At 41.1% G+C, this 11,510-nt stretch overlaps 1 protein-coding gene across 1 annotated transcript in view; it reads left to right on the top strand.

Moving 5' to 3' along the window:
• Window positions 1–6: 6 nt before the first annotated feature.
• TIGAR (TP53 induced glycolysis regulatory phosphatase) overlaps window positions 7–11,510 on the top strand; it is a 28,912-nt gene continuing 17,408 nt past the window's right edge. The window contains exons 1-2 of the mRNA XM_006754870.2: window positions 7–120; window positions 8,269–8,306. Coding sequence (XP_006754933.1) covers window positions 89–120; window positions 8,269–8,306 — 70 coding nt within the window. The 5' untranslated portion in view covers window positions 7–88. The remainder of the gene's footprint in view (window positions 121–8,268; window positions 8,307–11,510) is intronic.

Below are 11,510 nucleotides of genomic sequence, written 5' to 3'. Positions count from 1 at the left end.
GGGCCGGCGGGGTTTGGCGGAAGTGGTGTGGGAGCGGCGAGCCGGCAGCGCAGAGAAGCGGCGCAGCGTGGAGGACGAGAGGCCAGCGATGACGCGCTTCGCCCTGACTGTGGTCCGGCAGTGAGTATTGCCCTCGCAGGGAGCCTTTCCCCGCTGGTCACTGTGTGTTGTGGAGTGGGTGAGGGGACCACTGGTCTGTCATCCTGTTTCTTCCTGCCTGCTCACCCCTCACAGAGTTGGCTTGGACGGGCGATTTTCCAGGTGTTTTCTCGTACGTGTTCTTTCCTGTGACCCTTCCTCCCCCCGGCAGTGCTGAGCCGGGGAGGCAGATGTTAATATCATCAGCCCCGTGGTGCAGAGGAGGTGAGGTCCGGACAAGTAAATGGCCGGGGTCCCCAGCAGTTGGTGCCAGAGCTAAAGCTGAAGAAAGGCAACCTTGTCTCCAGGCTTCTCTGTGCACCGTTTTGCTCCCCAGCTGATTGCGAAGAGTGCAGGCAGAATAGCTCAAGGGAGGCTATTTTTGATGCCGGCTACCTTTCGCTGTCCCATCTCTCCGTCCCTGCAGTTCCTCCTCGTTTCCCGCTCGTTTGCCTGGGCAGTCAGCCCCACGGACATGTAGCTAAGATGTATCGCTCCCCTCCAGAGGTTACATTACTGGGAGAGAAAAAGGGGCCCTGCCCTGGGCTCAGCCGACCGCATCACCCCGAACAGATATTTTTGTCCTAAGATCACACGGAGCCAATTGCTGATATGTCTTTGTGTCTCTCATCTTTTCCCCTCTTTTCTCTTATTTACCGACTGTTAGTGGGAAGTGAAATTCAGGGTGGTAAAGAGCGCAGATTTTTCAAGCAAGATAGATTGAGGTAAGAATCGTGGCTCCGCCTAGAAGCCTCGTAACCTGGCCTTCCCTAAACGGACTTCATATTTCCGACCTCAGTTTCCTGATGTATAAAACCTACCTCACTGGGTTAATGTGAGAATTAAGTGGGAGAAAAATAGAGTGTATAGCACAATGGCGGATAAGAAATATATCTGAGAATTAAATAACTTACCTTTCTATAAGGACAGCTCTAAAATAAAAATTGTAAATCCTCAAAAATATATATATATATGGTTTATCGGACAACATTTAGAGTAGGCACTATGTGCCAATGGACTGGGTTATATACATAAATAAGATGCCATTTTTAAATTCATGGAGCTCACAAGGAACAATAATGTGATTTAATCTTGTCAGATGACTTTAACTGCTATCTCTTCTGTCCTTTTTTTAAAAAATATATTTTAATTGATTTCAGAGGAAGGGAGAGGGAGAGAGAGATAGAAACATCAATGATGAGAGAGAACCATTGATTGGCTGCCTCCTGCACGCCCCACACTGGGAATCAAACCCTGGACCCTTCAGTCCACAGGCCAACCCTCTGTCCATTGAACTAAACCGGCCAGGGCTGTCCTGTTCTTTTACAAGAAGATAATCTTGGGAATCACCTGAAATTGTCCCTTTGGGATTCACAGGATTTTAATTTTTTTAAAAAAATATATCTTTTTATTGATTTCAGAGAGGAAGGAAGAGGGAGAGCGAGAGAGAGAGAGAGAGAAAGAAACATCAATGGTGAGAGAGAATCATTGACTGGCTGCACCCTGCACACACACTCCCCTCCCCTCATCACACACTCACACGTATTGGGAATCGAGCGGGAAATCCTGGCATGTACCCTGACTGGGACTCAAACCATGACCCTCCTGATTTATAGGCTGACACTCAATCACTGAGCAACACCGACGGGGCTAGGATTCCCAGCATCTTAATGACTAAACTAGGAATCGAATTCCTCTCTATCTCTTCTCTACCCTCTTCATTTATAGAATGTCTTATGACCATTGTATGACCTACTTAAGCTCATAAGCTGATCAGTAGCAGAACAGGAACTAGAGACCTGATTGCCCTTTCTGCTGGTGTTAGAGCACTTTCTGGCTCCCTGACCCAGCCAGCAGTGTCTGGCACATAACTGAAGCTCAGGATTTGTGGGAAATCTGGGTTAAAACACCTTTTGAAAAATCAGGTGATCCCTATTCAGATTCTTAATAAACAATAGTTATATGAAGGTAGATTTTTATCCCCTTCCTGATTCTTAAAAAAGGCTTGATTTTTTTAAATTGACTCCTCACAGGATTCTATAGAAAACACGTAAAAAATACCTTAAGAAATTGTGTGTCAGGCACTGTTGTAATTCTGACAACAATCCAATGAAGTAAGGATTGCTCCTCAGTTTGCAGATAAGGAACTGAGACTATGAGGGTATGTAACTTTAAAAAATATATATTTTTTATTAATTTCAGAGAGAGAGAGGGAGAGATAGAAATATCAATGATAGAGAATCATTGATCGGCTGCCTCCTGCATGCCTCCTACTGGGGGTTGAGCCCACATGCCCGGGCATGTGACCTTGACTGCCAAACCAGTTAGGACGAGTGCATATAACTTGGTTAAAGTCATATGCCTGGTTGGGGAGGCTGAATTTGAACCAAAGAACATGACCCTATAGCCCAGCCAACCCTCTTAACCACTGTACTCTTCTGCATCCTATTTTATTGAATTGAAGACTAGTATTTGTAGGGTGTTTGAATACCACCAGCCATTTTAGAGGCTTTTTATTTTTCTTCATATAATTGTGAATAGTGATAAGAATAGTTTGCTTTGTTCTGTTATATTTGTGGGCAAGTGGAATGAAAGTGTTGAGACAATCTATAGGATTAGGGTAAGCTGCTCCCCTATCTGGACCATCTCTCTTTTCTCCTTTAGAATTCTCAAAGCTAAAAATTGATGATTCTTTCAGGAAAAGAAATGATTTCAAACTTGATTGATAATTACCATACTTAAATATAATGACTCTTTTAAAAAATATATATATTTTATTGATTTTTTACAGAGAGGAAGGGAGAGGGATAGAGAGTTAGAAACATCGATGAGAGAGAAACATTGATCAGCTGCCTCCTGCACACCTCCTACTGGGATGTGCCCACAACCAAGGTACATGCCCTTGACCGGAATCGAACCTGGGACCTTTCAGTCCGCAGGCCGATGCTCTATCCCTGAGCCAAACTGGTTAGGGCAAATATAATGACTCTTATGGGAGTCAGCAAGATCGGATCATTTAGCATAGTATTGGGAATAGGCACTTGAGTTTCTATTACCTGATTCTGTATAACTCTATAAGATAAACACCTTGAAACTGATGGCATGATCAATATTTTTTTGAGTTGGATTATTTTATTGAACAGTGCCTCTTCAGGTAATGCAAGAAAACTTTAAGAAAGCAATTTAAGTTCAACCAAATCCCTTATGAATCTTGTGCTGTTTCTGTATATGTGTGTTTACTATTCTTCATCATACTTGGAAGTGAAAGTACCTTGTGTATCATATTTGGAATAGAATGCCCCTGATTTTAACTTCAAGTCTACTGATATTATTAAACTGTAACTTCTCATTATCTTATAGCAAAGCATTGCTGAAAACTCCAGTGTGTGTTGGCATTTCCATCACCTACACTATATATTGAAGCCCCCAGTTCCCTTGACAGGTTATTTGTAGGTGTTTGCAATGATTGGCCTGCAGACCATCCATTTCACTTCCAGTTTTAACTGGCTCTTAAAATTAAAATTGTTTTTACAAATTAAATTTAATTTACTTGAATGACTTAAAGGTAATGGATTACTAAAGTTTTTGATAGCAAAACTGATGTTTTTCTTACTCTACTTCTAGCATCAGTTAGCTTGCTTTTTGTTGATGTTGGTTTAAAACAGCGGTTCTCAACCTGTGGGTCGCGACCATTGGAAAGCACATATAGCATATCAGATATTTACATTATGATTCATAGCAGTAGCAAAATTACAGTTATGAAGTAGCAACGAAAATAATTTTGTGGTTGGGGGTCACCACAACATGAGGAACTGTATTAAAGGGTCGCAGCATTTGGAAGGTTGAGAACCACTGATAAAAAAAACCAAGCAAAAATAAACATGAAATCACCTGTAAACTTTTATAAAGATAACATATAATTGTTATGTTATGGTGATATTTGCTTTCTGGGGATTGATCATAGCCTTTGCACCCAGGATTAATTCTGTATATAAACAAATATATCACAAATTGAGATATTAGGTTCTTTTTCCCCTCAAATATCCAGGGAATATCTCCATGTTACTAGCCCTTGGAATCTTTTATATTTTCACTTAATTGTGGAGGGGAATTAGAATAAAACTGTACTCATGATTAAATATCAGGTGAGGCTTTACATTTCCATGTATGCTAAAGCATATCTATTTGAAAACTTACCCCAAATGTATACTAATTTCCCACTATTTGTCTCTCGTGTCTGTTGAATTTGAATTCTTTAAAGGGATATGCTTAGGAAATTAAGCTTTCTATGTGATTTCTGAAGAAATGCCAAAGAATGTAAGCCCGAACTAATAAAGTCAAATACCTGTTTAAGTGAACAGTGTGATAATCTATGAAATGAATGATGCCTATTTGTAGGGCCTATAAATGGCTGGTCATAAGACCTCACCTCTTGGCAGAAGCATTTGAATTCTTGCAGAGTCGGGTGTTGCGTTTTGGAAATGGATCACACTGCAGATTTTGAAAATGAGTGGTGTTAGTCCTGACTCCTTCAAAATATATTCCTCTGACCTTTCAGCTCCCTTCATCTTCTCTGTGCTGTCACAGCCAAACTTGGTTAAGTGAAGTTTAATAGTAAAACTATTTTAGTCACCTACTTTTCTTTTCCACTCCCCAAGCAAACTAATGTTAAATACTTGCTTCAAGGATTTATACAGACCTCTTGATAAAGCTGATAAAAGCTGTAAAACTAAATATTTATGAATGTTTTTAGAAAAAAATTCTATTTCTAGATTCCTACTCTATAGTGTTTATAAAATGATTTGATGGCAGAAGTGACCAACAGAATGCCAGTGATTGTTAATAAAGCAGCAATGTCTGCAGCAGTTTCTGCCCTTCAGTATATTAGAGCTATTTTTTCTCCTTTCACTAAAAATGGCTAGATGGAGGGGCAGTGTCATTACAAAATTATCACAATACTTGGGATTCCATTTTTTACAGGATGACTTCTTTTTTTTTGCACTAGAGGAAAAAGATGGATTTAAAACTCTGCACCTTGCTTTTTCTACTTAATAATATATATTGGTGATTTTTCTATATCTTCACATACAATTGCTCTCTTTTTAGGGGACATATTATTCCATTATGTAGGTATACCACTGTTTGTTAAGGCAACCAGAACTTTGTTAATGGACATATAGGTTATTTACCATCTTTTGCTATTAGAAGTCTATAATAATAAAATGTAATATGCAAATCGACCAAATAGCTGAACAGTAGAATGAAAAAGCAACATGCAGAAGACTACATATTGTAAGAGGCAATCCTATCTAATAAAAGAGAAACATGGTAATTAGCTGTAACTTCGCTACCCTTCCCATTGGCTAATCAGGGTGATATGCAAATTAACTGCCAGCCAAGATGGCGGCCGGCAGCCAGGCAACTGACGCGAACAGGAGGCTTGCTTGCTCCAGTCACGGAGGAAGCCAATGTTCCCCGCCTGCTGCTGCTGGGCTCTGAGCTGCTCTCTAAGAAACATTGTTACAAATATAGAAGCTAAACAAAACCCCAGAAACCTGCTTTCAGTCAGCTGGGATTGCAGAGCTGGAGTCGCAACAAAATTTCAAATATAGAAGGTAAACAAAGCACAGAAACCTGCTTTCAGCAGCCGAGGTCTGAGCTAAAGCTGGCTCTCAGCTCCAGTGACAGCCATAGAAGGTAAATAAATCCCAGAATTAAAGAAAAAGGAAAAAGGAGAGGTTGGGAGGAGCTTCAGTCACCCGCCAGCCATAAAACGGCCCTCAGCCTCTCACCCAGACTGGCCAGGCACCCCAGTGGGGACCCCCACCCTAAAGGGGGTGTGGCCAGTCTGTAAACGGCCCTCAGCCCATCATCCAGGCTCTCCAGGCACCCCAGCGGGGACCCCCCCCCCCTAAAGGGGCTGTGGCCAGCCTGCAAACAGTCATCAATGCCTCACCCAGGCTGACCAGGCACCCCAGCGGGGACCCCCCCCACCCTAAAGGGGCTGTGGCCAGCCTGCAAACAGCCATCAGCCACTCACCCAGGCTGGCCAGGCACCCCAGCAGGACCCCTCTCCCTGAAGGGGGTGTGGCCAACCTGAAAATGGCCCTCAGCCCCTCACCCAGGCTGGCAAGGTACTCCAGCAAGGATCCCACACTAAAGGGGGTGTGGCCAGTCTGTAAACGGCCCTCAGTGCAGCTTAGGCCTGCTCACCGCTGGCAAGTAGACAGTGAGGGCTCCTAGGCTGCCAGAGGCATGTCTGACTGCCAGCTTAGGTCTGTTCCCCTGGGGAGCGGGCCTAAGCCAGCAGGTGGACATCCCCTGAGGGGTCCCAGACTGCGAGGGGGCACAGGCCGGGCTGAGGGACCCCCCCGCTCCCTGAGTGCACAAATTTTTGTGCACCGGGCCTCTAGTTCATTATAAAGTTCAACAATAGCTAAAGTAACCTATGCTCTACACCAGTGGGAAAGCTATAAAGAAAGGCAAGTGAAGGAGCATCCAGATGTCCACATAATGGATGCTCTGTGGGTGGAGGACATTGTGATGGAAAAGGGTCTAGGAGGCTGGCAGTGATCTGTTAACGTGGGTAATATTATATGAGTGTTGGTTTTATTTGTTTATATTGTTTATTTCACAGTTTTTAAAAGATTAGAGAAATGCATTAAGTTACATTTTTTTTATTTTTATAAACCTCTGTCCAAGCCTCTATAAAGCTCTTATAATTATTGAGTGCTTATTAAAAGCTATGCAGTATTCTAAACACTTTAACTCTATTCACTCAGTTATCACAAGAGTCATGTGAAATAGAGGCTGTTGCTGTCTATCCTATTTAACAGAGGACAAACTGAAACACTTGACCCAAACCCAGCTCCTAGAGCCCAAGCAGTTTTTTGTTCCTGTGCCTGATTTATGGTGATGAAGTTTACTTCAAAGATTTCCACTTCTCATTGACATGGAAGGATATAAATAGGGGGCTGTAGACATTTGGTTTCAAATGAGAAATCATTTGCTCTGAAGAAATATTTTTACTGTTTTTACCTCCTATTCCCAATTCTATGTCCAGAGTCCACACAGAACAAGGGCAGACCCTGAGCATCTGTGTCTCCAGTGCCTTGCACTGTTTCGCATGTAGAAAGAGTTCAAGGAAACTTCAGCTGAATTCTCCTGACAGCTTTTTGTGTATTTGATGGTGGCTTTAACTGTTGTTCTGTCCTATCACTCAGTCTTGTCCATGTAACCCTGCCTTCTTCCCAATTGACTGTTATTTTGTGACAAAGTTTCCAGTCCTTTCACCCTACTCTTGCTTCAAAATTGTGTGTTTTCTTAAACATGTATTACCCAAACCCCAGTTCTTCAGTGTGGTCTGCAGACAGTTCTCAGCGCTACAGAGTGGAACATCTTGAGAAAACCTAGGTCCTAGGAGAAGGCAGGGGTCTGAAGATTTGTACGTTTCTCCCCCACACTCTAATCTCAGTCCTGGACTTGCTCATCCTATTCAGCAGTGGACAGACTGACCTTCATATTTGAGTTCTGCCTGGGAAAATTGTTTTGGTCAACATACGTCTTTTAACAAGAATATTTAGCCAGAACCGGTTTGGCTCAGTGGATGGGGCGTCGTCGGCCTGTGGACTGAAAGGTCCCAGGTTTGATTCCGGTCAAGGGCATGTACCTTGGTTGCGGGCACATCCCCGGTGGGGGGCGTGTATGGGGCAGCTGATCGATGTTTCTCTCTCATCGATGTTTCTAACTCTCTATCCCTCTCCCTTCCTCTCTGTACACAATCAATAAAATATATTTTTTTTAAAAAAGAATATTTAACAAGAGTAATATGTACACATACATTTTTAACAGAATTTCCCATCTGCAATTCACTTAAGATTGATTCGTGATCTATACATTTTAATTTGGGCAGTGTGAAATTCTTAGCTTATCAATTAAATACATTAAATGATTGCAAATACTCATTTAGAATAAATTTTACAGATTAGATTATGAAGTATGTTACAAGGTTCATGTGCTATCTTTCTGAATAGCATTACCTTTGATTGCTGATTTTTTTTTCTCATCTTAAAAATAACTTAATTTATTAATAAAGGTGTTTTTTCCCCCCCACCATCCTCTCTACTTTAGTGGACAAACAAGATTAAACAAGGAGAAAGTAATTCAAGGTTGGTATATTATTATTTTTGCTTTCTTCTTTAGTGTTAATGTGATATGGGAGTTAGTTGGGTCTTGTGGGGCAGGGTGGATGGGCTCAGCCCTGTGTTATGAGCTGGGATTACAGAATTAAAGCATTATCACCACAGAAATATGATCAGAGCAGATGGTAACCAAGGACTCTTAAGTGAGCTGTATGTAAAGAGTGGTATTCCACGTTGTTTGTGGGTAGCTTCAAGTGGCCCAGGCAGCTGATAAAACCGTCTTAAAATATAACTGCCCGGATTTAGGATGATTTTATATTTGGAAAGAAAGTTTACTGGCTGATGCTAGTGGTGTTTTTCTGCTAAGATTTCAATTTTAGTAGTAACAAAGAGGATTAAAAAAGAACTTTCTCACATCGGGTGGTTACTTTATTCTGAACAGATTGTCCCTACCTTCTTGTGGTAATTTAGACTCAGATCTTTTAATCTCCCCAATGATCTGGCTAGTCTGGCTTTTTTAAAGAATATTTTGGTGGACGTTCAGCCAGATTATAAAAGCATTTTGTTTAATTTTTTTGGTTAGGGACATCTGGGGTTGGCAGAAACTGGTTTTCATACCCAGTGTGCTTGACTCCCTCTACTGGGTACTAATCTGATAGTTAAATGAACCTTTGTTTTCCAATGACTTGTGTCCACACCAGGTTATTCTTTGGACTCATGTCCCTGACTACCTTGTCCTTCATTCCATTTCACATTGACAATGGAACATGAATAAAAGCTTTCCTGTTCACACTTGTTTTGTAAGGCTTCTTTTGTGTGTTTTGTTATTTTTCCTAATTTGGTAAGTAGATGCTTAGTTCTTGAAGTTATACCCTCTCCCCCGCCCCCTTTTTTAAGCATTCCAGGCTTATATATTTGGAAGTACTATTTTGGTTGCATACCTACAGCTTTGATTTGTAGCAATTTCGTAAGTATTCAGTACGAAGTATCTTAAATTTCCATTATGATTTCTTTATTGACCTATCAGTTATCTATTAAATTTCCCAATGGGTGGGCTTGCTTTGTTGTTCTTCATCTTTTATAATTCACTTCCAGTGTAATTGCATGTTCTGGCAGCATGATTTATTTGATAATATTTACTTGAAATTTGTTAAAATGGTTGGTTTTTATAAATCTACCATTGCATGCTTGAGAAAAATCTATGTTTTCCAATTGTTGGGTTTGGAGTTATATATCAAATAATCAACCTTGAGGTTCTTTTGTTGTTGTTCAAATCTCCTATACTTTACTAATTTGTAAGTTTACTAATCTGGTATGACCTAAATATCAGTTTATGAATAAGACATGTTATGTTTCTGACTGTGATGGCCAAGTTATCCTTTAGTACCTGAAATGGCATAATGTGTGCTTTGTATGTTCTGCCTTTATATAGTTAGAGGCTATGTTATCAAGCACATGCAAATTCAAAAATTGTTATATGTTCCTAGTGAATTGGATCACCACTTATTTATAGTAACGCTCACAATCCTTACTAAGACTTTTGTCATAAAGTCCTGCATTTCTGAGAGTAGTATAGCTACTCTGTTTTGGGGTTGGAATTTGCCTGATATGTAAATATATTTTTCCACCCTTTCCTTTAAACCTTTCCGTGTACTGATGTCTTAAGTGTTATTACCTCATAAATACTAGGTAACTGATTTTGATTCTTCTTTAAAAAAAATACAATCTGTCTTTTAATTGGCAAGAGCAGTCTATTTACTTTTATTCTGGTTGCTGATATGTGGAATGTTAATGTCAGTGGTGCATGGACAGGCTAAACAGCCATCTCAGATGGTGAATAAAGAAAAATTGAATTTATTTAAGGAAAAGGGGTTGGAGGATGGGGATATCCAAAGGGAAGAGCTACACAGCACTGAGCCAAAGGGTATTGGGTCCATGCTGACAGCAAAAATATACTTAGGACAGTAAAACAAGGAAGGGCATAGAAGAATCAACAGGAAAACCTAGGCTGGGCTGTTTTGGTTCACTGCGAAGTCAGAGAAAAGGGGGCCTTGTAGAGAGGTTCAGTGGGTTAGCCAGGGACAAGCTGCCATTGCCCATTGCTCTCCTGGTTGTAAATCTTATGGGGTCCCTTAAAAGTTAGGGGATACTTGCCTGTGGGGGAAGGAGACGGGGGTGGGAATGGCACGGGCATGCTCCTTGGAGGGAGAGCATGCACTGGATCCTTTGTCTTAATGTATTTGTCTCTCTCTTGTAGATGGAAATCTTAGGGGAGGTCTCAGGTGAGAGTCAAAAGAATATTCATCAGCTCTACCTGGTGTGCTCTTTCAGGGCAGGGGGTCATTAGTCAGTGTAGGTGGTCTCAGGCAAATAAGGGGTCACTTGTCTGGTTTTGCTGTTTTTTGGGGCCTGGAGCTGAAATATAACTGAAGCCTAGATATTATCCTTGGGAAGGAAAGGTCTGTGGGTCTAAACCACCAGACGAGTGATATGCTAGGGGAGGATAGTTATCCTGACGGCGAGGTTTGTGTTTTCCTTATCCAACCCCGTCTCACTTTCCCTGCTGGCTTTCAAATGATAAGCCATTTCTATTCTTTTAATGGCTAAAAGGGTTCTTTAAATTTTTACCATTCATGCTTAATAAAATATAAGATTAATATTCACTCTCTTGGAAAATACAAAGACCTTATGTTACTTTTGTTTAGTATTTTAGTCCTGTCCTTTTTAACTACAGGCCGTAGCTATTATTATTCAATTTGTTATTTAGACAGGTGTTTGTTTAGATTTACATGTATATTTACCAGTTCCTCTTATCATTTCTTTTATATCCCAGACCTTCACTCCTAAGTATCTTCTTTGAAAGCGCCCCTAGTGCAGACTGGTTAATGGTAAAGATAGTTTCAGGTGTTTCTCTTCTAGACAGTTCTGGTTTTAGTCTGTGTAATTGCTTTTTAGTCTATCAGTGGTTGGCAAACTCATTAGTCAACAGAGCCAAGTATCAACAGTACAACGATTGAAATTTATTTTGAGAGCCAAATTTTTTAAACTTAAACTATAAAGGTAGGTACATTGTTATTAACCTAAATAGAGGCCCGGTGCACAAAAATTTGTGCACTCGGGGTGGGGAGGGGAGGTCCCTCAGCCAGGCCTGTGCCCTCTCGCAGTCTGGGACCCCTTGGGAGATGACGACCAGCTGGCTTAGGCCTGCTTCCGGGAGGCAGAGGGAAGGCC

Source organism: Myotis davidii, unplaced genomic scaffold (genome assembly GCF_000327345.1).
Source record: "Myotis davidii unplaced genomic scaffold, ASM32734v1 scaffold1373, whole genome shotgun sequence".
Taxonomy (NCBI): Eukaryota; Metazoa; Chordata; class Mammalia; order Chiroptera; family Vespertilionidae; genus Myotis; species Myotis davidii.
This window is presented reverse-complemented; position numbering and strand designations above follow the sequence as displayed.